Here is a 27,087-nt window from a genome sequence, read left to right as displayed (position 1 = left end):
GTCCTCGGCTGAGATGGATTCTCTTCAGTCTGTTAACTGTGATGGAAAAAATCATTAGCCTTTTCCCAGTGCTCTCCCATCCTTCTTCAGAAGACTGGAAACCCTGAAAACCCAAGGAAAATGCAGTGATGTGGAGCAATAATGGTGCTTACAGACAGGGTAGAGGTAACAAACTGTAGAGCACAGGAGAGTTTGTGATTTAGTTTCTTAAAATAATCAAACATATTTTTGGAAAGAAATCCAAGCAGACTGTAGTCAGAATGGAGACCATCATTTCTAGGACAGCAAGGTGACCTCAATTTCCTTCAGAGAGCAAGAGGAGGGGTAGAGGAGTGATGGAAAGAAAGCAGGCTAGAGTTCTGAAGTATCTTGGATTGCCAATACAAAAAGTAAAAACAGAAGTCTGAGGAATCTTGGTAGGAAGGTGCTGGATTTAGCACTTTGGGCCACCAGCCTGACACATTCAGGACATTTCCACTGGAGAGAGCTGGGAAAATGGCCCAAATGTTTTGATATGTTTAACCTGCTTAAGAACATGCAATTAGACTTAATTTTCATGGTATTTGTTTCTGAATATCACACAGAGAAAATAATAAGAAAAAAATGAACAGGGAACAGCTTTCCATGGATGAGACTTCCATATTTATTGTTATTCCATGTGCATAGAAAATGGCAGTGAAGTTCCTTATGAAATAGGCAGGGAATGGGAGAGATATGGATATACTGGACTAGACTTTGTGCTTCAAAATTACACTATTCATATTTTAAAATTTGGGCTCTTTTCTTCTTAGAATTCACAAGAATTGAATTGGTTTCAATTCTTGATTTTGGGTTTTGTCTTTTTGTTTTGTGCATGATATTTCAAATTCCTTTTCCAATGACACACTGCATTACAAATGGATGGCACTTGAGACGAATGTGGCATTTCCATATTTACACAAACAAAGAAATTTACATGACGCAGTAGCATACAATCCTGACATTCAATAATAGCAATAAAACAAGGGCAGCCATTGGATTTTTTCTGTACAAACTATCAGAACAAGACTTTTATTCACATTAAAAAAATCGGCTTTAATTTGCTCTGACCTACACACTTTCCAAATTCATCATACTCAATTCTCAAACCTTTCATCACATCGCCCACACCCTCACCAGACTACAGGAGCTACAAGTAATGATACCTAACACCTAAGCAGAGCAAAAGCATCCCTGCCAGCTTTTTCTCCTGACAATTCCTCACTCAAAAAAACCCCCAAAAAACAAAAACCCCAAGACCAAAACCAAGCCACCTCCCCCCCCCAAAAAAAAAACAACCCAAAACACCGATCATCCTTTTTCCTTCTTTTCTTTCACTTTCATATTTCTTAACCAAAACAACACGGGGCCATTCCAGTCCTTCTCAAGCCAGACAAGAAGCACGCTGGGTTTTTCTCTCTGTGCTACACCCAGGAGTCAGGAGAGCCCGGGTACTGTTCTGCTCGGTAAGAGGATCGTCTGGTGGAATAAAAGTCTACATAATTGGTGGTTGATTTCAGTCCATACTGTGTTGTGTAATCTGAAGTAGCAGGAAAGTGAACTCGATCGTCAAAGTAAGGGTCCTCGTAGCTGTGTGGGGACTGCAGGTACAACCGATAGGCATCGTAGTTTTTCCTGGTGGTATCTTCTTGGCTGTAGTACAATTGCTGATGCTGCTGGTAAAATGATATCAAAATAAACTTTCAAAAATATAATTAGCAAAGAAAATACTTCACCCAAGTGCAGCTCTACCCAGGACAGTAACGTAGGTTCCAAACCTCCATGAAATATACCTAGGGAAATGGAGGAACTGCCCCCCTGAGTTTGCTTTGTGTCTCCTCCTACATCACGTGAAGGGAGTAACTCCAAAAGTGCACAATTTTCGAGCTCAAGTACAGTAAGTACAGAACCTGGCCATACTCACCAAAACCAGCCCAAAGCCAATCTGAGTCAGAAAAGAGGTCTCAGATCCCACTGCAAGAAGGTGCTAAAACACATGACTCATATGGAACCAGCCAGGCTCCAGCAGCCCTGAGGCCCTGCCAGCTCAGTGAGCCAGGACAGTGGAACGGGGATGGGGCCAGAGCCCCAGGCTTAGCCCCTCCTGCTGGGCCTGGGCAGCAGCGCTACCTGAACACACCCCTGGGCTCACCTGCAGCCGCCGGTTCTGCTCTCTCGCTGGTGAGGAATAGGAACTGATGTAAATTGGTGAAGCTTTGCTAGAACCTGGGGAAAAAAGGTTTAATGCATAATTTCAGTCTTTATTCATTCAGCCGGAAGCCTATTGATTTTATCTTGCCTTTTATGCAGCACCCATACTATTAAATCTGCAGATTTCAGTACCTGCTAATGATACAATGGAATATCAGAATGAAGGCAAATGCCCCTCAGCAGCATTTACAGCAAAGCCAGGAGGCTTATGTTGCTGTTTCTCATTTCACTGAAAATCTTTAAAGCAAGGAGTTTCCTTCTCTTTAGTCACTGTCATCTATTGTTTCGCTACTTGTGTGACATAGTAGGAAGGAAAAGAGATCGGAGAAAAATGAAATCTTGATATAATTTAGTAATATAATAATATACAATTGCACATTAAAATTTATAACATCATCATTATAATATAATGTACATAATGATACAATTTTCTGTTCTAGTATTTTAAATAAAAATAAGAATTCCAACTGCCTCTCACCTCCCAGGACAGAAAGGGATCTGTTTTACAGTTTTACAGAGGACAGCAGAGCTGGTGACACCCTGCCCTGTGCCACAGCCAGGGAATACAAAGAATGGAAAGGGAAAGCAGCAGCTGGTAGCAAGCAGCCTGCTAATGCAGTAGTCTGTGTATGACTGTGAACTCTTCCCACAAGGGATAGTTCCCCTCGTGGAAGTTCCAGAAGATGCTCAGCTGGTGTCTTACCAGTGTAGATGTCTTTATGTGCAATGACATCGCCCTGGCTACTGTAATACTGCATAGAAGGGTGCGTCCTGTCGTACTCGGAGCGAGGCTCTCTGATTCCCAACAAAGCCGGGGACGAGGACGTGCTGCCAACTGACAGGAAAAGAGAGGTTCTCAACATTGACAACAAAAGCCTTTTGCACAGCCAGCCTTCCTCACCACTCCCTGCTCCAAGTGCTCACTACCAGGGGATGGGTAAGGACAGAACAGCCGGAGCTATTTCTGGGTGAACACCCTAGAGCTGCCAGCAAGGTACCAGAGACTGCAAGGGGCAGTCACTGCTCTGTGGTGCTCACAGGCAGACACAGGACTTTTGTGACTCTCATAGCCCAGATATGGGACCTTACCATGCTAGGACATCACCTGTGTGGAGGCAGAAGATGACACTCTGCTAATGGTGATGGTTTATCTACGTTAAACACAATACTTAAGGCTACCCTGTCACTTGTCTGACTTACCTGGCCTCAGTGACGCCTGTATACACAGTTGAGTCCTGGGCACGGTGTGCTCTGGGAGGCCAATGGCCATGGGGGAATCCCAGCAAGGGATCACCGTGTTCCTCAATAAGCAGCTGAATCTCAACTGCTGTTGTAAGAAGTTTGTTCTGCTAAATCCTCCCTGGTCTACATATCCCTTGGGCTTTGTTGGCTCAGAAAGACTCTAGCAACCGGAGTAAAATAGTTAAAACAATTTCTATAAATTTTAAATCAAAATATTAGTTCAATGATAGTCTTCCTCCACTGATGTGTCTGTTACATCATAGCTCAGAATTCTGTGTTTTTATGGATAATTTAATTACTGGTATTTTCCTGGCAGATTCATGGCTAAATATGCCATGTTGTTAAAAATCTGACGTGGGTCAACACAATAATGTGTGTTTTAATGATGAAGTAACTGAAACAAGAACAACTGTTTCAGGCCAAGCATATCTGTTCCAACGGGCATCTGCTGTGCTCAGCAGGATGCTGCACAGCCCCTCTGGGGATGTGGGCCTTTCACCAACTTCCACTGACTCCCTTGGGCTTGGCTGTGCTCTGGAGCAGAAAAGCAGACACTTCCTATTAGGAATTTTTACTAAACCCTCTTTGAAATACAACATCCTCTGAATATTAAATTAGAGCTGCTCATCTACTTCCTACTTGTCATTCAAAGAACTGGAGTAACACCGTTGTTCTGCTGGTGTATCTTGGGAGAGAAATTTGACAGTTGGTGTCAGAATATCCTTTTACACTTGGGTAGAATCCAGTCATTCCCTGAGCATAAGCTGTACTGGCTTTCTTGGTGGGTGAGGGGATCTCTGGCACAAACACCACAAGAGGTTTACTTCTTGTAGGAAAACAAATCCCTGGTGAAGTCCTTGTTTTTCAAGTCAACCATGTCATAAAGGAATGTGTGAGGGCTGTTACTTTTATGTAAATAAGCAATTAAACAAGAGTGTTGTAGGAACTGGTCACTAATGTTAGCAGTCACAGTAGGTAGGCATTTCTCAGTATTAACAGAGATCTGCTCTAGATAGTTTCTAGAAGAGTAAATTGGGTAAAATTAAATGCCATATGATGACAAAATAGAAGGCTTCAGGTGGTTTTCTATCAGCTGTCTTGAAGATCTAAATCCTAGCACTGAACACATTGAAGGAACAAAGGTGACAAATAAACAAGGAAGAGTCAGAAAAATAAGAGTTTTGGGTTTGGTTGCTCATTCTTATGGAACATGACCACTCCACAATCCCCACACAGCACAGGAGAAGCGGCTTTGAACGGGGCAACGGTCGGTCGGTTGGCAACAACATCTAGCTCTATTCATCGAGGATTTCACTTTGCAGGAACAATTCAGGGAGCACTCAGAGCATGTGAAGTACTTTGCTTAAACACCAAGGAGCAACAGCCTGACCTCTGTGTTTTAAGTGGGATTAGTACCAAACTGAGAGGTGTTTGAGTTAAAAACATGGGACAGCAGGTCCCCTTCACCCTCCCTGACTGACCTGACTGCATGACAGGTGACATCTGCTGATTGGCTGTGGATAGAGAAGGATGGGATTTGAACCTCTCTCGTTCCAGTGTTGATACAGGTGTAATAAAGTGACTTTGATTCCATCCATCCTATGGAGTGGCAAAAAGAAAAATACATCAGAATAAGGTGCATATTATAAATAAAGGAGGAGTTTTTGTGGCACCATTTTCCAGTGTAAGCTAATTTTACAATTTACCTTTTTGTAAATGCTCCGGAGGTCTCGGTACTGCCACAGCGTGTTCAGTACCTGGGCCGCCGCCTTGACAACCTTCAGTGAGGACCTGAGGAGGTGAAGAATATGGCAGTGTGACAAAGCCACTGAATTCCACTTCAAACGAACAGTGTCCCTGAGCTTTGTAACAGCCTGAACCTGCTGCCGTGGGGCAAACCAGACCCTGCATCACCAGCGTGAGCATAGCCAAGCCAGCAGCCTCACCACAGATGGGGCTCCTGCTGCCCCATCCACCAGCCACAGGGGCCTCCTGCTGCTGAGCCACCACAGGCTCACAGGTTTCCTTTCCACTAGACAACCACGGTGCCAGCAGAGAACTCGTCTCATGGCCTCCCTGGAGCCCTGATACAGCGGGCAGGACCAGCTCCCCTCAGCCAGCGCTTGCTTGGCAATGCTGTTCAAGGGCATTCCCCTGGCCACATTCTCCTGCCACTGACCAAAGGGCTGCACTAGGTACAATTCATAGTTGCTGGAATACATCCTGACTAAGATGCCCACAGAGTCTGACTTGGAAAAGTTCCAAATATTAATCTTGTAGGTATTGAAGAGGTGACTGGCTAACTCATTGAACCTGAACAGGTCCCATGACCATGGTAACTGTGAGCAGCTGTACAAGCCTCCAGAAGCCTGGGACAGAGAACACTACCCAACACAGTGGTACCGGTGCCTCGTCCCTCCCAGTGAGACTCCAGCTGACAGCTCCTCAGACCCAGGCTCTAAAGGCAGATTTTTTTCACTCAAAAAAAGCATTTCCCTCACTGTTGAGCATTGTAAATGGACACAAACAGGTCAGGTATGGTCTTTGCTGCCTACTTGCCTGTCACCTCTTCCCTTTGTTATGTTGACCAGCTTCTCTATGCCACCGGTGTCGGCGAGGGCCTTGGCATTCTCCATGTTCTTGCTGGTGACCTCGTGCAGGGCGCAGCAGATCGCGGCCACCGTCTCGTCCGACAGGATGCTGGGCCCGTTGCCTCCTGGCAGCCGATTGACCAGGTCTCGCATCGCGTATTTGCCTGGAAACACACCCACAGAACCAGGTCAGAACCACAGCTCAGTCCTTCAGGCTGGACATTGCAGGATTCAGCATAAAACTGCAGCTGAAGGCAGTGAGAAGCAGCACTGCACCAAAATCCGCCAAGAATTCATATTTTACACAGAGCCCAGGGAGACCACATGACAATTTTTGAATTTTTTTTCCTTTTAGCTTAGAAGTGTGGGAAGCTGAATTTTGCACTAAAAGAGGAACAATTTTAAACAAGAATTATTTGGAGAAAGACGAATTTTTCAAGGAAAAATGTTAAGCTACTTATTATGACTGACAGAGCAATGCATATTGCTGGGCTTCATCTATGGGAGGATTGAAGGAATCCTTACAGTAACTGGAAACTCTTTCTTCTGGATGTTCTGTTCACCTTGTTTGCTACCTGCCAGTGCTCAGCTCTGTCAGGCTCCAGTTGCTGACTGACGCCAGAGATAATCTGCACACAAGGGACAGTAACTAAGATAAGGTCAAGGTTTCTTCCTGTTTGGGCTGTATTCTTAATTGGATGATTAATTGATTTTATAGTAGACATGTATTTGCCCATAACAGTGAATAATGAAGGAGCTTTGCACAAAGTCATTCGCTATCTATTTGCATAATGTGCCTGAAAGGAAAAAAAGAAACCAAAAGGAATTCTGCAGGCAAAAGGAAACAGTGGGAAATTATCCCCACAATGGCATCTGAAGCAATACCCTGCCATTGCCAACCCTTTAGCAAGCTCAGCCGCATGCTGCATGTTCCAACGCATATTGTAATTTGCTAGAATCCTCATCTCATTTCCTTCAGTGTGACCCTGTGAGCCCATTGTTCCTTTCCTATACCAGCAGAGAAGCTCCTAAAGATGATTTCTAGCATGGGGTAGTGCAGATCTTGTTTCAATCTGGCAATGTTTTAACCAATGGTCTGTTTCAGAGTGTGTCTGAGGCCAGAAATTCTTTCAGAGGCACAGCTTTGACAGGGAGAGGGAGCAGGTGGAGGACAATTTCTGAGCTGAAAAGTTTTGCCAGGAACGGAAGAAACATCCTGACAAAAGAATACCACCTGAATCTGACCTGCACAGGGCTGGTGCTATGGAATAGAATTCTCTCTTTACACATTTCTCATTTGCACTGCTGGAAAATACACTCTGAATATCCCAGATGAGAAGCTTCAGAAACAGATAACAAAGTTCTGCCCACCTGTATTTCTCTTTGTGAGAATAACGATCCTCCTATCTCTATGAACAGTTGTTATAGCCTTGATCCCACATTCTATACACAGAAAAAGCTTTTGTCACAGAAGTGAGATTTCCTTATATCACACCATTTGTTAACAGAGTTCACTGAACCCACAGCAGCCTGATGCTGAAGCATGCTCAACACTAACAGATTGAGAAAACTCAGGAAAGCTGACTGACATTTTGTTGGGGTTTTTTAATGCTAGATAAAAAAGGTACAGATGAATGCTTAAAGAGTTAAATATTAGAACTGACAAGACCGTAAGTTTTTTCTAGCAAGCACCTCTGTTGATGACTTAGTTCAGCAAAGACACAGACGATGCTCTATATCTGTTTTCCTGGAGAAGATTTCTTCCCCCCACTCCTGTTAAAGATTGTTAACAAAGCACGGCTGTTGTGGAGCAGAGCTGTTCCATCCCCCAGGAACACATGGGAGACTTGCGCCCCCCAAGCAGGTGAGCACTGAGCTCCAAGGAAGCAGAGCTGTGTTCCCATCCTATTTGGCATTGAGGGTTTTCTGTCTGGTTTGGCTGACTCCCATCCAGGAAACATGGCCAGCAGCAAACTAATGTGGCAATATTGCTCTGGAAAGCTGCTGCTGTCAGGAGGACTCACTTATGTGACACAACTGATGTGACACAGAAACATCAAGCGTGCTGTTCCCATTAGTGGGATCTCTCCTTGGCTTCCCCAGCCAAGGTCTGGCATCCCGGTGCTGGTGCTCTCTTGAGGACGGTCTGTACGCACCAATAAGCTCCTTGTTCCGGACGTCTAAGGCCATGTTCCTTAAGGCAGTGGCCACAGATGACACCACTCTGTCGTTGTCCATCCTCAGCAGCTCCACGAGGATGGGCAGCCCCTTCTCCTTCCTCACGGCAGCGCGGATGTAGGCTGCGAACTGACACAGAAGCTCAGTCACCCACCAGCCTCCACAGCACTGCCACTGAAACGGCCTCGGGCAGGGCTGGGCCTCTCAAGCATGCTTGGTCCTTTCCAATAAAAGATGACAAGTTTGATGTGTGCTTTTTCTATGGTTATAAAGAGCTTTTTCACTCATTCCTCTTACAAAGAGAGAAAGTATCTGAATAGATGATGATTATTGGAAAGGGAGCAGGGGGGTTGGGTTTTGCTTGTAATTATTTTTTTAATACCAATTTCATAATGGTCAAATTGAAAAGGGCTTAGCTGGCTTGCTACAAGCAAAGGAAGCAATTAATGCTTGCTTTGTTTTTTAATTTGTCCATAACAAATACATGACACAATATAGTGTTCTCATGTGCTGCTTTTGTAGCACATTATATATGCAATGGCCAGAATGTATAGAAATAAATAATGGATTATGGAAATAATTTACTTGTCCTAGTCTTATTTCAACAGCACCTCCCCACCAGAATAGAAACCAGAAAATTGTTTTGATCTGATAAGATGAAGATGAAGCTGGAAGAAGCTTTTTCTGTTTATTTAAAATAAATGCCAGCTTCCATATGGCTCTTACTGCCCCTGCTCTTTGCCAAGGCTCTTCACTGTGGAAACATGACTGCAGCACATGAGCACTAATGCACAGACAAGAGAGGAATGCTCAGATACACACAAGAAAATGGTACGTCCTCCCCAAACACATTCCAGGGTCTTACAAGAAAAATCAAGTGGACTACAAAGAGGAGGAGGAGCAGGAATTCCCTTACCTTCCAATTGCCTGCAGAAAGGTTCTGGAGTGATCCTGCAGAGCCCTCCAGAGTGGCTGGGTTGGAGCTCTCTGCCAGCAGTGTCAGGTATGGCTTCACCACCGATGGGTGCCAGAGCATCTCCACCCCTTTAGGAGACTTGGAAAATCCCGGGATAGGGCCAACTCCATCCCACTGAGAAAGGAATGCAGATTTGTAACCGGACAAAAACTCTGTATTTTCATTCTATGTAGGGCTGGTTTTGCAAAGCTATGTCCTTACCCACCATGAGTCAAACCCCATCTGAGGTATTTGCAGTACATTGAAAATACAAACCTGATCCTCCTGGGAAGTTTTTTTTTTCTTCTTCTTTTTCTTCCCCCAGCAGCTTGGCTCGGAGTCTTTGCTGGGTGACTCTTTTCCCAACAAGTCATCCAGTTCATTGATTCCCAGCAGCCGTGCCTGAGGCACCTCCAGTTCCAAGCGGTAGGAAAGGTTCCTCAAGGTGCACACACAATTCTCCACTGTCTGAACCAAACCAGAGAGACACCATGTCACCAGTTCTTCCTCACACAGACACCAACCAAACCAGGTCAGTAGAGGAGAAAAGGCACTGGGAGCACAAGTGCTAAACTCTAATGCTGGGCCTTGGGCTGTGCTGTAGCTGCTTCTCTGGGAAAATGCAATCTCTCTCAAATCTGACAGTATTTATAAGAGTGGTCTCTGCTATAGTGGCTTATTCTTTAGTATTCTGAAAATGAAAAACTTGAGAGCTTCTTACTGTTTTATTAAGAAACAGATACTGCAATGCTGCTGAAAACAAGAGGTGACCCTCTGTTACACAGCTGAGTTTGGCTGTGCCTCAGTAACCTGGGGCTGGGAGTGACGCCAGTTGAGCCGAGGACATCACCGTGCTCAGCTGAGCTATACAAAGCCCCAAGATCACACACACAGTTTAGCATAAAGTATCTGTACATGAGACATGCACACACCTTGCTATCATAATCTGAGGTGTTCACACAGGTGTGGATCACGTAGAGCAGCGAATCGACTAGTCCTTCGCAGGACCTCATCTGCTTTCGTGCCTCTTCCCCAGCGGAGCTCAGGTTTCTGAAAGTTGGAATGACAAAGGAACACAGGGTATGCAAGGATATACAAGTAATCACTTCTTAGGCAGTCTGCAGAAGGTTTTTATGCAGCTGATTAGTAATTGGTTAGCAACTCTTAGTGACTAACTTGGTAATTTTCATATTTTTCTATTAGAAAAAAAAAAGACAATTGGAAAAGTTGTCTACATGACAGAACAATTCCTTTGTCTTTATAATACAAGAAAGACCTGCTGGATAACATGGTTACTCTTTAAAAGGGAGTATTATAGAAGAGCAAATACCTCAGGCATCCTGTTGTATTGCGCAGAACGAGGGAAGTCTGAAATTTAATTTTATGATCATCATCAAAGGAGGAGCTGTTCCATCCCGAGTGGGGCACTATCACAGTGTTGGTCAGCGTGGACAGGGCATCTCTAATGATTGTCATCTTCACGGCATCACACGAAGACAAGTTCCAGAGAACCCCTTAGAAGACATTTCCAGAGCAGAAAAGTCAGCAGAGACTTGGCAAACAAACATGAAGCAACACTGACAACTTAAAAGACTTTAATTACTTTATCACTTAAATTAGTAACTTAAATTACTTTAAATATGTGATGTGATTCTAGAGCAGGCAGAACGTGGACAGCCAGCATCCAAAAAGGAGGAAAGCAAGGTGAACAAAGTGAACAGTGGAGGAGGGCATGGCTTTGGTTTGGTTTTTTGCCAATGATAAGGATGGTCTACCCTGACATTCCTGCCACCTGGCACCATATACCAGGGATGTCAGGTACTGAGGAGCAGAACTGAACATACAAGAAGGGATATAAAAATCCTACGGAAACTTTCTTCCTGGAAACAACAGCAACAAGTCTGGAGCATGTCCCATCCATCCATCAGCTGCATGTAACTGCTGTCTTTTATCCTCAGGCAGAAATCCCTAGTCCCCTGCCCAGCAAAATTTCCATACATGACATTCAGACACAGAAGTATGAAACCTGATGTAAATTACCAGCAGACCTGTATATACAAATAACATACTGAACAGCACTGAATCTTCTTTTTCATCATGAAATACAGCTTAAATAATTTTTCTGAAGAAATCATCCTTGATTATAATTCAGATTAAATACCATACACATTTACATAGTTTGGATCCATCTTACGAATTCTGCAAGATCTTATTTAAAACTGTTGTCAAGAAAAGATAAAAAAAGACAGTAATAAAATAAATGTTCAGAATCAATAAAGAAATACCTACTCTGTGTGCAGGAGACTCATATGAGGGAAAATCCACCCTAAGTGGAGCTTTAGTGCAACTACCTCAGCATTCACTTCTCCCAATGACTCTACACTCTGTGCTGTTTTAACTGACCAAGAGAGGTATCCAGAAAAATACATTACAGCTCTCTGCTGATTTCCCTCGCAAGCTTACCTGTCACCAGCTCTTTGACCTCGCCATCGACTGACTTCCTCAGCAGCCGCAGAAGGGCAGGTATCCCTCCCACATTCTTCATGGCTATTTTGTTCTCATCAGTGGACTTTCCATAAACGAGGTTCCTCAGCGCACCACAGGCATTCTTCTGAACCTCCAGGACTCTGTGATCCAGGAGATCCACCAGGTGCTTGATACCTCCTAGCCTACAGACCTGGAAAGTGGAATGTCAGGACCGTCAGCAGCCACTCATCTCACTCACCTCACTCTACAGATGTAAAAGGCTTTTGTTTTTATGAGAACAGTACTTCCCATTCTACTTCCAGAAGAAACAGCTGCTGAACCTTATTGACTTGATTGCTACATGGGACTGAATCTCTCCCTCCACCCCACTGCAATGGCTGAGGGTCATTTTCAGACACTTGCTGGGTGCAGAGAATTGTTATTGCACCAGTTTTGTTTCCAGTTTTAAAAGTAATTTCCCATACCCAAAATATGTTTTTAGGGAATATTGGAAATAAGAGCTCATTCTCACTGTGATCATCACCAGATCATCAAAACTATCAGCTTTTAATCTCTCAGCAACAGTGAATTATGTGGGCTATCTTCTTACAAAAGTTGAACCAACATTTTATTAACATAAATAAAATTTATACTGAAAATAACATCTAGCACACACACACAGCATGCAAATGAAAAAGCAAATTCCCTCAAATCAATTGTGACCTGCAAAACAAGTCACAGCTGTTTTGCAAAAACAGCAGGTCTTTGAATGCAAAGTTTCAAGAGATTTCAATAATAATCTGAATGTTCGCTCAGATGTATTCTGCCCCCACATCACAGTGGCGTAAACAGTTTCCTCCATGTTTCTCTAGGGTTGGGCTCCTTTCCTTTGCTTGACAGCTCACTCATTCCCTATGATGCCTTAAAACACCTTGAAAAAAACCACTGAAAGCACTCCAGAGCTCCTGGTTGTTCTTGTCTCCAGTCACCAACAGGTTACCCATAGCCAGGCTCTGGCAAACCCACTTTAGAGTTCTGCTGGATGACAACTTTAAGGCAAAAGATTTCCATAGAATTTCCATGCAGCTCTTATGACAGGAAGAATCTGACTGTGCATAATTCCCAGGCATTCAATATTAGCATCCACGTGGTACACACAGGAACACAGGAGGGTCACAAATACTGCGTCATGATGAAACAAAAGGGAAGAGGCAAGAGGCCTGGTTTTCCTGTACTGGTGCCCTGGAAGAGCAGCACGAGCAGCACCTACCTCTGTTTTCACCTTGTTATCCCCAAAGCAGAGGTGCTGCAGATAGGCAGCGGCGTTGGCCTGCACCGAGGGGAACTGGTGCTGCAGCATGTGGATGACCTCAGGCAGCTCCGGATCTCGCCACGCAAACTCCCTTCAGTGGAACGCACACGGAGAGAAGGCATTACTCACAAAGGATGGGGGTTTGCTGAGTGCAAGTACTGGAGCATCTTAACGCCTTTCCAACAATTCAGTTTTGTTCTGGAGTAAGAGGGCCAGAAGGAAACCCAGGTATAATGGGAAAGCAGTGGGTCACATCACCTTCCAGTCTTCCAACTGGAAAAGGACACTATATCCAGTGTGCTTCTGTTGGCTTATGGACCACACAAATACAAATAATCACTAAGGTAACACCAACTCAAACATTTCAATCTACAAAAAAATCTCACAAAAGTTAAATATATAATGCAAAAGATACCCCCTCAACAGTGCTGCTTAGGGGCATCATTTCTGCACAACATTCTTCTCTCAGTGCTTCATGTTCTCCCTAGGCAGAAGCCAATTACACCTCAACAAAACCTGCACACCCTGAAGTGTTATTGTCAGAATCAGATGCAGGATGTTTGCTTGATTTGAGTTATTCAGGGATTGTAAATTTAAAATCATTAAATAGTATCTCCTTCATTAAACCACAATGATTTTGTCCAGACCAATCCTGGAAAAGTCATGAAACATGTCCAGTTTGCAGATTTAGAAACATAGTAATTAATATTTGCTGGGCCATTTGCCTTTTGTAAAAGAGAACTGGAGGGGGATAAAGTAGTATCTTAAGTTTTCTCAGAGTCAAAAATCCAAGTAAACAAAAATCTAAAACAAACCCAAAACCAAACTCCAAAAACAATCAATCAAACAAACAAACAAGCGAACCAACCAACCAACCACCCCACCAAAAAACCAAAAACCAAACCCAAAATAAACAAAAAAGAGAGCAAAGTATGTTCCAAGAACAGTAGCTGGGCAGCTGTTCCAAGACTAATGCTGGCCTGGCCATTCAGGTCTCCCCAGGACTCCCAGTCACACAAAGGGGAAGCTCAGGTCTGTACCCACTTTGAACTGCTCAACAAATTCAGAGCTTTATTTTCCATACTAATGACAGGAAAACCCTAGGGGAAACTGGCTTTCTAATACAACTAGTAGCTTTCCCTCTCGTTCCAGAGTGGTGCTTCCAACAGCCCCCTCTGAGGCTGTGTGACATGCTCCCCTGCCACAGCCCGGTATGCACATCAGAAACTGGAACCGATTGCATGTGAGGTAAAAGCTATTCCTCTGCAATAACTATTGCTCTGTAACAAGTTAAGGAGGTGCATCAGCAGTGACAACTGAGTCAGAGTTTCCTTAAAGTTCCTTGCTATGAATGGGAAGCATCCCTGCTATAAGTAACTCTTCTTGCCCCCATACCAGAGCAGGCAGCCTCCAAGCTTTACTACCTAGAGGTAAGACTATCCTATTAAAATAATTTAACCATTCAGTTAAATGAAACTAATTCTGTCTCTTGATATCTATTAACAAATTAAATTTATCAATTTCCACTAATAAATAGAATAACAAAATCCATTAAAGCAGCATTTTCATTGCTGAGATGACAGGACTGGCCCAGACTAGATAGCTGCCCGGTGCTATGAGCCTGCTGTAGATGGGAGCAGGGAATGCAACAGAAAACTTCAGTCTCACCATCTCTGCTTGAGGCTTCCTTGGAGCCCAACATGTCCCCAGGACAGCCCTGGAGGCACAGCTCAGCCCAGCTCCTCAGGATGAGCTGGTTTCTCAGTGAACCAGCAATCTGAGGGACTGAAATTCCCACTAATTCCAAGTCCACACTGAATATGCACACAAGTCCTTCCAAGCTGTGCACAGCCTAGGCTTTGATACTCCCAGGTTAAATACAAGGTTTGAGTGCACAGTGTCTAGAGTAAATTACAATGATGATACTACACTTGTCAGAGGCTCACGCTGTGCACAGACATCTGCAACGTCAAACCAGTAGTTATTGCAGAAATATGTGTGCTCACTTTCAAAATGGCACATTTATAAATAGTTTTAACACTTTGTTTTGAAATTTAAGCAAGCTGTTCATAAAAAATTAATTCAAATAAATTAGGTCTGTCCTTTTGAATTTCCAAGCCCCAATTCCCATTCACAGAAAGAGAAAACTCACTGCAGTGTTACAGGTTACTAAAAAATATTTTCAATAATCCAGTCAAATCTCATAAAAGTTGTGTCCCCTGTAATAACTGCCCCACAAAAACAAACATGAAAGAAAAATGTAATACTGAAATGTGTTCTAGCTGTTTTTCTCCCTGCAAGAAGCAGCAGAGTGCTCAATGAGCCGGGCTGCCCGGCGCAGGCGGGAGGGAAGCGGCGGGCACTTGCCTGGGGTCCTTGTGGATGCTGTCGATGGAGGGCGAGCGCGTGGTGCCGCCGTCGGGCGCGGGGGGCAGGCGGCCGTAGCCGGGCTCGGGCAGCCGGAACGGCAGCGCCCGCAGCGGCTCCGCCAGCGCGGCCGCCGAGGGCAGCCCGTAGGTGTTTCTTTGGTACGTGAGGGTGCTGCGCTGGCTGGAGGACCGCTGCAGGTTACCCATGCCTAGGACAAAACAGTGTCAAACCAGCCAGGTAACAAACAGGCAACAAGTGCCTGCTGTAGAGAAGGGGCGACACCTGCTTAACACTGCAAGCAAAAAAACCATCAGTCTTGAAATGTGTACTGTGCTCCATGTTGCAAGTTGATGCCAGATTTCATGGAGCAATTCCTCAGTGTCCCATGCAAATGGAGAGAGAGGTTAGTTACAGAACAGAAGGTTTGGTGGGATCAGACTCGTGCCTCAGCTTCCCTCAACAAGTATTTAAAGTAGGAAATGCATCGCATGCCAACAAGCAGAAATCTGGGCGCAAAGTGTTTTCAAAGTTCATAATATCAATTCACCAACCGTACCAAAAAGGAAAAACAAGTAAACAAAAATACATATTGTTGATATGATAGTCTGCTTTTCCTAACTACACTTTCCCTGACAAAAGGTAACATGTGGATCATTGCAAAGATGAAGCTGAGTGGTTCAGGAACAAGAACATGCGTCTTCCACTCTGAACAGAGCTGACGTGGTGGCTCTTGTTCTCCCAAGGAAAGTGGTATTAAGTAGACAAGTAAACAAAGAATTCCAGTTTCTAGCTATATTTCTTCATTGGCACATCCTGACAAACTCCATTTATTCTAGGTTGTGGAAGGCAGGAGAATTGCAAAAACTGGTTGCTCCTTCAGCACTATTCTCTTGCTATTGCAGTTATATTAGCAAACATTAAAAAGGCACTTTCAAGTGTGGGAAAACATGGCATATGAATCGGACAGTTCTCTATAAATAATTCTAGAGAGTTACTTAACTAAATCACTCTAATATTTTCAGAGTTTTTGGAAACCACTATACAGATTATTAATCAACCTTAAAGAACAAACTGCATTGCAACATGCATTACATTTCTCTCTACAGAAAATAAATCCTAATACTAATCTAATGCCTATACTCTTCATATTACATGAGTGGCACTTCTATGAGATACTAGAGGAATATTTTGGTTTCAATAGACAATCCTCAGCTGTAGCATTTATCCTTATGCTTTGTTGAGAAGTTGGGTAAAACAGTATTTTTACTGTGAAAGATGCAGTAGGTAATTTTAGTGGCAAGCTCTTGTTTTACTGTATTGATGAATAAAAAAACCCATGAACCAACCCAATTCTTAAGAGAGAGATGCATAGAGAATGCAAGAGAGGAAGCAATAAATTCTGTGTGTCACGAATACACTTATCTGGGATGTACCCATGCATGTGCTACCAAACAGAAAACACTCTGACCCCAGGCTGACAGTGATGTATAGCCCCAAGCATTCCCTGCAAACATCACAAGAGCCTTTTAATTCCTGCAGGTTATTTTAAACTCTGTCTCCATTAACTGACACTCTCCGGTTCCTGCTCCTGCACGGCGCTCCGCGTGCCCCCCGCTCCCCGGAGCGCGGCCGGGGCCGTCACCCACCGGAGCCGGCGCGGAACAGGGCGGCCTGGGAGCCGTGGTGCAGCTCGACGGCGCCGTGGCTGGGGCTGCGGTACACGGGGCTGTAGAACGTCCTGCCCTCGTAGATGGGCGTGATGTGCATGTCCGGGGACACCGCCGAGCGCAGCTCCTGCCCCAGCTGGCTGTGCTGGCTCGCGTACGAACTCCTCAGGCCTGCAACCAAGCACAGGGACATGCCCACGTGGCCCATCTTCAGCGAAGCAACAGAGCTGTCAGGACTGAATCTTTCTTCCTTTGGCCAAGAAAAGGTGTTGTTTAAACCTACCAGTTACAAAGACTTATTCATTAAATTTTTTCCATTATTAAATGGCCCATACTGAAAGGCTTGCTGACAAAGCAGCATTTCCTTGACCAAAAGTTTTGTCCATACACAAACAACTTGAAATTTTCCAACTTATTTTTTTTGTATCATTTACAGTCTAAACCACAGAGAATAAAAGCTGAGTCAGCACACATGGCGCACAGATTCAGCAATAACAGGGTAAGTATGGACCTGACAGAAATCCTGTTGTGACAGAGGGCACAGACTAAAGGGGTTGTAATCGTGAAACTGAAACAGTCTGCAAACATCTGCTTGATAGTGGCAGCAGAAATGTAAGCACATGGAGAAAAATCTTTATAAAGATTATAGCCCATGATGTGAGTATATATAAATAGCTATGCTGCAGCTGGATTAGTATTTTTCACCTTGCTATATATTTAATATTTCATAGAAAATATATACAACGTTGTTGACTTCAGCATTACCACTGCGGGCACTAAAGCTTTGGCAGTTATCAAAGCTGCAGAATATGTGAAATGAGCTATGCAAGGATGATGAAATGATGGAGATTACAAAACAGCTTCAAAAGTACAATGGAGTAGTGATGTCTAACAAAATGTATCCTTTGTCTGTGCACTCTCGTCCCCTAAAATCCCAGACCTACTCTGCCACAGTGTCTGCAAGGAAAGCTTTGGGCCATCACTAAGAAAACACATCTACAGGTGGTGAGAACAGAGGACTTGGGCAGGCAAAGAGGGCAGCAGGGCCTTTCCCATCAAACTCATTCCCAACCCCTTATTAGACTAGCATATTATTAAGTCTTGCAAACAGAAGCGAGGGAGAAGACACGTTTTATCTTGTACTGAGGAATGAGAGCATTTTGGAGTTTCCTGCACTACAATGGTTCAAAAGAAAAAACAGAAATTGACATCTGTTTCAAAGGGCACATGGTCTCATTGGAAAATCACCTTGTCTGTGCTCATTCAGATGAAGGTCAGAACAAAATCAGTAACACACATGTTAACAAGAACTACCTCTCAGATTAATAGATTCTACCTTTTTAGGGCTCTATTTTAAGCTAGTATTAAAATGGTTACCCTATATTTAACTCGAAGTATGAGATAGTCCAGAAATATCAGTGGAAAAAACCCCTAATATTCAGTGGTAATAAACTATATATTTTAGGAAAGAACTGGACATAAAATTAGTTCCAGGCTAGTATGCTTTACTTTATGTTTAGCTTGCACACACATTTTAAATGTACTTTTTCTCTGAAAATGCTGACATACCGCTGTAAGACTCAATTTCATTTAGCAACTTAAATCATAAGATTTAATTCAACGCATGGCTAGCAATTAATAGCCATAAATCCAGTATTTATGAGGAACTTGAGATTGACACAATGTTTGATGTACAAGTGACCTGACACCAGCACCGCAACAGTGCCCCAGTGCCCCAAGGTTTCACCCACAGCACCAGGACTGCATTCTGGGCTTTCTGCAGCTGGGCTCTGTGCCCGTTACTCACCTGTGAGGCTATCTGGCCGCGGGGGAACCATCCTCTCATAGATATCGTACTGCTGTCCATACGGCTCCATGTCGTGAATCGTCCTCTGCAGCGTGGTCCCCAAGTGCTGTGGAACCGCCGTCATGCCAGAGCGCTTCGGGGAAGAGGACCCCAGCTGGGCCTGGGACGGAGAGCCCACCCGGGCTTGCACATCGGCCAGGGCGAGAGGAGAGCCGAGCCTGCCGGCTGCGGGGTACGGGGCAGCGCCGCCGCCGGGGTTGGCCTGCCGCGAGGTGAGCGAGCCGGCGCGGCGCACGGCCGAGGGCGAGGCCGGCCGGTGCGCGCCGTACGGGGAGCCCGCCCGCTGCACGGGCAGCGTGGTGGACGAGTACGCGTGCGAGGGCAGGGACCTCTGCTCGGCCACGCCGGGAGAGCCGTACCCGCTGCCCAGAGACGTCCGCAGCGACCCCCGCGACGGGGACATGCTCGTGCCCACCATGTAGGAGGGAGACTGGGCTCTGGATGGCACCGAACTGACCCGTCTCATCACACGGTTGGCAGCGGTAGTGCCTGAAGGCTGTTGGAAATCAAAAACATTTATGAGTTTTATCACTTAGGTCACAGAGTGGATATCGTTCTCCTGTGAGATGGAGAAGTCAGCAGGAAATGCACACAACTTAATGGTATATACAGGCAGCTGGAGTCTAGCTTTTACCCTAAACCTAATTCCTTCAAGTTTCCCTGTAACTTTTTTCTAACCAATGCTTCTTAGTATATAAAATGACAATTGAACACTAAAAACCCACCTGTTTCTCATTCTCATTTGGCTTGCTATGTTAATCTTCACCTATACTTGCCTTCCTCACTACTCAACCACTCTGGAAACTCAGGAACAGTAATGCAAAGAGTTCTGGTATAATCCAGAAATATTCTAACAATTACTGTCTTACTATCATTCCACTTACTGAAAAAAGAGGGAAAAGCTAGAAACCATAGAATGTACAGGAACACAAGTAGCATCTTCCTTTGAGAACTATGCTTACATACAGGCTAAGTTCTAGGAAGGTTTTCCCCCATTTCACAATGAATTTTGAGTGAGTGATACTTTTTTGATATGATAATAGCAGTGTACTGTGCAGTCAGGAATGCTACTTCACTTCAGCTCCCGTGAATGACCCAGATCCCCCGTGCTGATCCCAGCAAAGGAGTCTCTGCTGCAAGCCCTTCCCACTTTGTAACCAGTGAAAGCATTAAACAAAAACTAATTTGGTAACATTAACTGCAGCCCATGCAAAGGGGGGCCAGCTACACAGCGACTGCACAGCAGAGTGCCCCGGGCGCTGGTCAGAGTACCTGGACTGACGCCTGCCCCTCGGCGCGCGAGCTCCTCACCGCATCGTGGCTGTTGAGGGGTCCACCAAGGGAATGCTGCTGTCTGAGCTCTGCCTTGTTCAAGTTTTGGCTGTTATGGAAACTGCTTATTTCTTGGTAACCACTGTCAGAATAAGAATTCATTTGTGTTGAACTTCTTGAGTTACCTACAGACCCTGTAAATATGAAGCCAGCATAAGAATAAAATAATCTAACAAGTCCACCAAGTATTATATAACTTTATTATTTGTTGCATTCATAACTATATTGCATTCTTATACTTTCAATATTTTATACTTTCAATAGAAATATATTCTAATATTTAAAATGCACACAACAGACCCTCACTTTCATGGAGAGATGTCTGCTCTGGCGAGTAGAGAGTCCCTTGCTCTGCTTCTGTCCTAATATCATAGGCATTGGTGTGAACACCCTCTGACACCTGGGGCTTGCTTACACTGGTGGGTGGAGGATCTGAAAGAATAAATTGTTTAGATAAATCCAGTGTTTCATATGCAAGTTTCCTGCAAACTCAGTAATGATCATTTTCTCATACATACTAATGGAGGACTTACACCAAACAGAATCAGTTTATTTGCAGACAGGTATCATCTCACAAACACAATTAACAGAATGTTAATATAAATATCTGAGAATTTTGTTAGATGTAGTTCTACAACTCTAATTTTTCAAATATATGTTCCAGCCTATTTTAATGAAAAATTAATTTATTATCTAGTACACTCTGAAGAATAGAAACACTGTGCAACTGTGCTGCAGTGCCCAGTGGATAGCTGTCCTTGTTTAAGGGCCTGTAATCAATGCCTCCAGATGTAAAAGGCTGAGCTGAATTTCATCCCTGTTTATGTACTATGAACAGTAGTTGCTGCAAATTTCTATACATATTTTTACTTAGTAAACTAATATCTAAATATATGCCTCTTAAGCTAACTTCAGTTCTAAGAATGCCAGCTGAACTGTACAGACAAATGACAGTGTTGTAAGGAAAGGCAAAGGAGGCACAGCAATGCTCCTATGGTGAAAGGAAAAAGTTAAAGAGTCTGGAAAAAAAGGACAAAGATGAGGATATTGATTCAACATTATTTTAACAGAAACATTAGTCATTCAGTTACCATATTAAGCAGGCAGCAGAGATGCAGTACAGAACCACAGAATGGTTTGGGCTGGAAAAGCCCTGTGAGACCACGGAGCCCAGCTGTGCCCAGCACGGGGCCACCACTGCCCCATGGTTTGGAAAAGCCCTGTGAGACCATGGAGCCCAGCTGTGCCCAGCACAGGGCCACCACTGCCCCATGGTTTGGAAAAGCCCTGTGAGACCATGGAGCCCAGCTGTGCCCAGCACAGGGCCACCACTGCCCCATGGCTTGGAAAAGCCCTGTGAGACCATGGAGCCCAGCTGTGCCCAGCACAGGGCCACCACTGCCCCATGGTTTGGAAAAGCCCTGTGAGACCATGGAGCCCAGCTGTGCCCAGCACGGGGCCACCACTGCCCCACGGTCCCAAAGTGGCACATCCACACGGCTTTTAATCCCTCCAGGCATGGGGACCCCACCCTGTCCTGGGCAGCTGGGCCAGGGCTGGACAGCCCTTCCATGAAGGATTTCCCCTAATATCCAAGCCAAACAGAGTAGGCAATGGAGGTTATGTTTAAAGGTAACACCTGAAATGCAAATTCTGGCTGCAGAAATCCATGACAGTGCCTGGAGCAAATCCAACGGGAATGTGCCAAGGAGCACCAGCCCAGCCCCAAGGATTGCTTGGTGGGGCTTGGTGGGCTCTGGGCAGCAATGCCTGATGCACAGAAATACTCTGGCTCTTACCAGTGGCTGCACACAAAATGCTGGTCTCTCACTACCTGCATAATGACCCATAAGGAACATCCATACTAAAAATGTTACTCAGCAATTGCTATTATGAAGAATGGTTGAATGCTAGTCAGATTTTTTAAAAAATCAATAAATCCTAGAAATCCCAGGCAGTCAGCAGTTATTCACCAGTAGTACATTCTTAGGTGAAAACTAGCTTGTAAAATTTGAGGCTAGTTATTTTACTAGAATAGGAGTATTATGACCAAATTTAATTAAGATTTAATAAGAAGTGTTACTACACTTCCATTACTTTAATCATCAGTATGCCTAAAAATGATCCAGAGAACCAACACTGCCAGAACTGACTTCACAGCCTGTTACACCAGCTCAACACCAGATGGTAACAGCCACCAGTGGGTGTTCCATGTTCTTCGGAATAAAACATTTGGAGGACTTGCACATTTACATTAGGATTACATCCAACTTCAATACTTTAAGCTTTTTGTTTATCTAATACAAGGCCTATTATCTCAGTTACTGGATATTACATGATACTAAATCAACGTCAAACTGACAATCAGTTTGGGGACAAACACAGGAAGATAAGGCCCAATTGTGCTGTTCAGTGCAGATGTTCCCAGGACAGAGGTTTGAGCCCAATCTCGCTCCCATCACACACTGCCCACCAGGCCAAAGCCTTCATAGGGCTAAAAAATAAAGATTGTTTAGGCTGTTTAACAAAGGCAAGAATGCACAATTAAATGAATTGTCTTTCTATCTGACTCCACTACCATAAAACAGGAGGAATGTCCTGAATAAAATAGTACCCTTCTTATAAATGGCTGATCTAATATTCTATTTATAAGCATCTGCAAAACAACATCACTTTATATTTCTGTGAAAAATTCTGTATAATTCCACTGATGCAGAAAGCAATTACAGCTACAGTCACATCTTATCATCCACTGATGCTTTTGACATAAACTACTACCTACAGTCACAGAAAAGGTGATTTAAGGCAGTGGTTTAATACATCTTTATCTTCAGTATTTACAGATTACAGTTCATAAAGCAACTAGTGACACTTCCACAAAACAAAGATTCATGGTGAATTGGGGAATAAAAACTTATAATCAAACCATAAGCATAGCATAAATGTAAACAGGAAATGAAATGTAGATCAGGAACTTCTAAGCAAGAAATAGGGATTTTTCCCAACATGCCTACTTCTGAGCAATTACTTCAGGAATGTCTACTTTGAATATAGAGACATGTGAAATACAAATCTAGGTTTGCATTAACACATAGAGCATTGAAACAGAAGTAGAATTTTTGGCCATATCTCAAGCAACTGCTTAGCAGGGAGATGCACATTTCTAAAAAAAATACACAAATGTGAAGGAAGAATTAAAGAACAAAATAAAAACATGAGCTGGATGAAAGAAGGAAAGAAAGAAAGAGGGAAAGAGAGAAAGAAAGAGAGGAAGAGAGAAAGAAAGAGAGAAAGAGAGAAAGAGAGAAAGAGAAACACTAATAGAAGGTCAAAGAGAAAAGTGAGTAAGTTATGGGAAAATCAGAAGAGGAAATGAAGCAGTGGAATGGAACTGGCTGAAATATGTAAGTAAAACAACACCTGAGAGCTCTCAGTAGGAATCTGTACCAGTTGTGAAATATCATTGGGACATTATAGAGCAAGGGGAAACAATGTGATTTTAAAATTTGCCAACGAACAAAACCCACAATTCCAACACTCACATTGAAAAAATATGTAAGACTTGTTTCTCAGTTACTTGAAAAAACAAATTTGATTTTTGTTTAAAACCACTGCTGAAAGAATACCTGAAAAGCACCACGACTAGCAGAAGTTAAATGGCAGTGCAAGTAGGCTGTTGATTAGCTTTAAAATAAAGGAAAAAAGCTAACATGCGCCTCACCTCAGCTGCAGCAACAGAAACCATGAATATACAATTATGCACAAGTTTAAGGGCTTAATCTCCAAATAAAACAAAAACCAGGAATGGCATATAAAGTAATGCCAATGATGGTATTATGAATATGCTTGATTGAGCAGCAGCAGCAGCAGGCAGGGTGCCTGTGCAGCAGCCACACAGCACCCTGCACGGGTGGGACAGGAAGGCTCTGCAGAACAGGGCTCATGCAACTCTCACCCCGCAACGCCAGCTGCACTGGGGCTGCACTGGGGCTGCACAGGGGCAATGACAAGAGCACAGGGTGACGCAGCACAACAAGCGACCTGCAGGAGCCCCTGTCTGTGCCTGTCCTGCAGTGGCTCCTGCAGTGCCCCATCCCTCCAGAGCCCATGGGGTTCAGAGAGCGACTCCACAGTGCCAAACACCACCTGATGCACACAACCTGTCACAGCCAGAAGGGATTATTCCAACAGACCAGGGAATGCCACCTTGAAGATACAGTCCTACCCTTGCCCCCACTATAACCAGGAGCAGATGTAGCACTACAAGAAAATGCTTATTTTGGAAAGAAAGTTCACACTATCTCAAGATACAAAAGTAGAAAAAGCACTCTCAGAAAAATCTCCACTTATTAGAGATTTTGTCAGTTAAGTAAGAACATCTAAAAAAAAAAAAACAAAAACCAAAAAAAACACACCAAAAAAACAAAACAGTTTTCAAGCTTAAAACATGCAGTATTTTTTCATGCTCCTTACCTGCCAAGGGGAAGACTCACAAGTAAATTTTAGTTAATTGCAAGGAAGACCCAATACATGACAAGCTTTGTGTTATTATGTTAGAGTCACAGCTCACACAGAAATGCAAAGGCACATAAAGATACAAGAAAAGTACTTGCAACTACCTATAAGCTCAAGCACTCTTTACAGTAACATAGACAACATGTGTCCCATACGAGACAAAAAAAACAGTAATGTCATACTTTAGAAAATACACTTGGAAAAGATATGTAGCATTGCTGCTTAATGTTCCATTTGTGTCAAAACAAGCTATGAATGCCAAGAAAATAAATCTACTTGGGCTTAAAGCAAATTGTACATAAAAGATAATACCTGAGGATCTCCAAGGAAATGACTTCTCAGTAGAGCTGCAGAAAGAAAAAAAAATATCACACAAATGAACCATGTGGTTAGTTTTTATTTTATTTTTAATTAATCATAGAAACCTTTACAAAACCCCCCCAGCACATAAAACTTAAAAAGTAGTTCGTGTAAACACCATTCTTCAGTGCTTTATACCTGACAACCAAACCACTGGTTACCGAGTTCAATTTTCTATTAGTCTGTGGGAATTATTCACTGTAACTTCCTGTACACCACAGCAGCAGGCAGGGCAACCTGTGTGCAGCAGGACAGGTGAGAGGACAACCTGTGACACGCGCTGCTGTTTAAGGTGTCGTGCTGTCAGTGACAGCCCAGAGCAGTGTGTGCCACCAGCAGCACTCACACCCAGCGCGCACACACACACCTGTGCGCCGCCAGCGCCGCTCTGCTCACACAGCAGCAGGCACAGCAAAGGAGCTCTGGGCATCACTACTCGAGGGGAGCTGGTTCCTACATGCAGAGCAGTTCAAAAATTGTAGGCTTGTTTCTGTTCCTTTTTTCACCGTTTTTTCTGTTTCCAGTTTTCCAGAGAGATTTCTGATCCTTTGTACAGAACAAGTCAAACCAGCTGACACACACAGCTACAGCTCTGAGAGTGAGGAGGTGACAGATGCCACACTGTCCAGGTTAGCAAGATGCCTTCAGAGCCAACTACTGCACAGACCAAGCAGGTGTCTGATATCAGTGTAAAACCAAACCTTCTCCTGCATTTTTCCAGTACTGATTTTTTATCAAACTATCTTCACCCTTTTTTCCTTCCACCAAGACATGTGCTTTCCTGTGCTCACAGTAGTACTGATGCAGGCAAATGCAGAATTCATTCATGTGTTACTAACATTAGTCTAAATATTTTTATGGGAAAATGTATTTCCTCACTCTAAATATAAAATATCAAACTTTGAATAATACATCATTTTCGCAGTGATTACAAGCTACTGTTTTCCAAATAAAAAGCTTTTCAAAGGAAAAATAGGCAAGTCCATCACATTTGATTGTGTCTAAATATCAGCATGAGACTGTGATTTTGGGTAAGATGTAGCAATTTCTAAATGACCTTTAATTTTACTTCTTTCTACTACAGCTACCGATTACAAAAAACTAGCTCAGCCACATGAACAGCACGAGATACTTCTTTTGCAAAACGAAACAACCATTTAGGAACCTTTTTGGAAACAAAATATTCGTACAAAACAGTGCTAAAGACACATGCTAGCACAAACACAACTAGAGTTACAACGAGACTTCAAGTGAAAGGAGAATTCCAATGCAGACTACAGGCGTCTGAAAGTCAACCTCTGGCCCCAGAATTCTCATGCTACCTGAATACCAAGTTTTCCACTCTTGCCCTTTTGCTCTGCTCTTGAGACTTTTTGGAAACTCAATTCCTTACACTGGGGCAACATGGCTCTGTGTTGCTGGCAATGGTAACACACACTGAATACACACATATGCTTTATTGTCACACACACAAGGTTGTAACCCAGAGCACATCCCTGCCCAGCATACCTGACTACCTGAATTTCCTCTACAGGTACAGAACGTAGGAATGAAAAAGGCTGCTCTGACCATGGGTCACAGGAGGAAAGCTGCTTCATTGACACTTCAACTGCTTAAGCATTTAACTTGACTCTTATTAAATGATTTTGGAACAAGTCTAGCATACATCACCTACTGATATCAGCACCTGATTTTGTCACCTAGCAGAAGCAATATTTAGAAAGCAGCAAATCTGTCAGTTTTGAGCAGTAACTCCAGTGCACTTCATCCTGGTGTTTAAAAGCCTCTGTGGTGACACACTGCAGGGCCCTTGCTGAGCTGTTGCTGGAATTAGTCACAATGCTGTCTCTTCCTGGCAGCAGCATGTAACAGATCCAAAGAGAGCCCACATGTGGCAAAATGAACTGTGGAAAATGTTAATTTAGCCCACTACTATCCTTGAAAAAGAATTAGGTTAGTAGAGTAGAAATGCAGAAATTGTCCTCCATCAGAAATATCATAAC

The 27,087-nt window shown here is 43.7% G+C and overlaps 1 protein-coding gene across 6 annotated transcripts in view; it reads right to left on the bottom strand.

Annotated features, from left to right (window-relative positions):
- Window positions 1-619: 619 nt before the first annotated feature.
- Window positions 620-27,087, bottom strand: part of PKP4 (plakophilin 4) — a 65,842-nt gene continuing 39,374 nt past the window's right edge. For 2 of the 6 annotated variants that reach the window (XM_058027738.1, XM_058027733.1), the window contains 19 exons: window positions 25,037-25,071; window positions 20,510-20,641; window positions 20,150-20,343; window positions 18,818-19,373; window positions 16,990-17,181; window positions 15,337-15,551; window positions 12,932-13,060; window positions 11,659-11,872; window positions 10,526-10,709; window positions 10,128-10,245; window positions 9,472-9,663; window positions 9,157-9,330; window positions 8,219-8,369; window positions 6,031-6,226; window positions 5,178-5,262; window positions 4,953-5,070; window positions 2,933-3,064; window positions 2,171-2,244; window positions 620-1,694 (listed from right to left, as the gene is read on the bottom strand). In XM_058027738.1, the coding sequence (XP_057883721.1) occupies window positions 1,443-1,694; window positions 2,171-2,244; window positions 2,933-3,064; window positions 4,953-5,070; window positions 5,178-5,262; window positions 6,031-6,226; window positions 8,219-8,369; window positions 9,157-9,330; window positions 9,472-9,663; window positions 10,128-10,245; window positions 10,526-10,709; window positions 11,659-11,872; window positions 12,932-13,060; window positions 15,337-15,551; window positions 16,990-17,181; window positions 18,818-19,373; window positions 20,150-20,343; window positions 20,510-20,641; window positions 25,037-25,071 (3,343 nt within the window). In that variant the 3' untranslated portion in view covers window positions 620-1,442. The remainder of the gene's footprint in view (window positions 1,695-2,170; window positions 2,245-2,932; window positions 3,065-4,952; window positions 5,071-5,177; window positions 5,263-6,030; window positions 6,227-8,218; window positions 8,370-9,156; window positions 9,331-9,471; window positions 9,664-10,127; window positions 10,246-10,525; window positions 10,710-11,658; window positions 11,873-12,931; window positions 13,061-15,336; window positions 15,552-16,989; window positions 17,182-18,817; window positions 19,374-20,149; window positions 20,344-20,509; window positions 20,642-25,036; window positions 25,072-27,087) is intronic. The other 4 variants (XM_058027734.1, XM_058027737.1, XM_058027735.1 and 1 more) reach the window with 4 other exon arrangements.

This window comes from Melospiza georgiana, chromosome 7 (genome assembly GCF_028018845.1).
Source record: "Melospiza georgiana isolate bMelGeo1 chromosome 7, bMelGeo1.pri, whole genome shotgun sequence".
Lineage (NCBI taxonomy): Eukaryota > Metazoa > Chordata > Aves > Passeriformes > Passerellidae > Melospiza > Melospiza georgiana.
The sequence above is the reverse complement of the archived record's forward strand: the minus strand, read 5'-3'. Positions and strand labels throughout refer to the sequence as shown.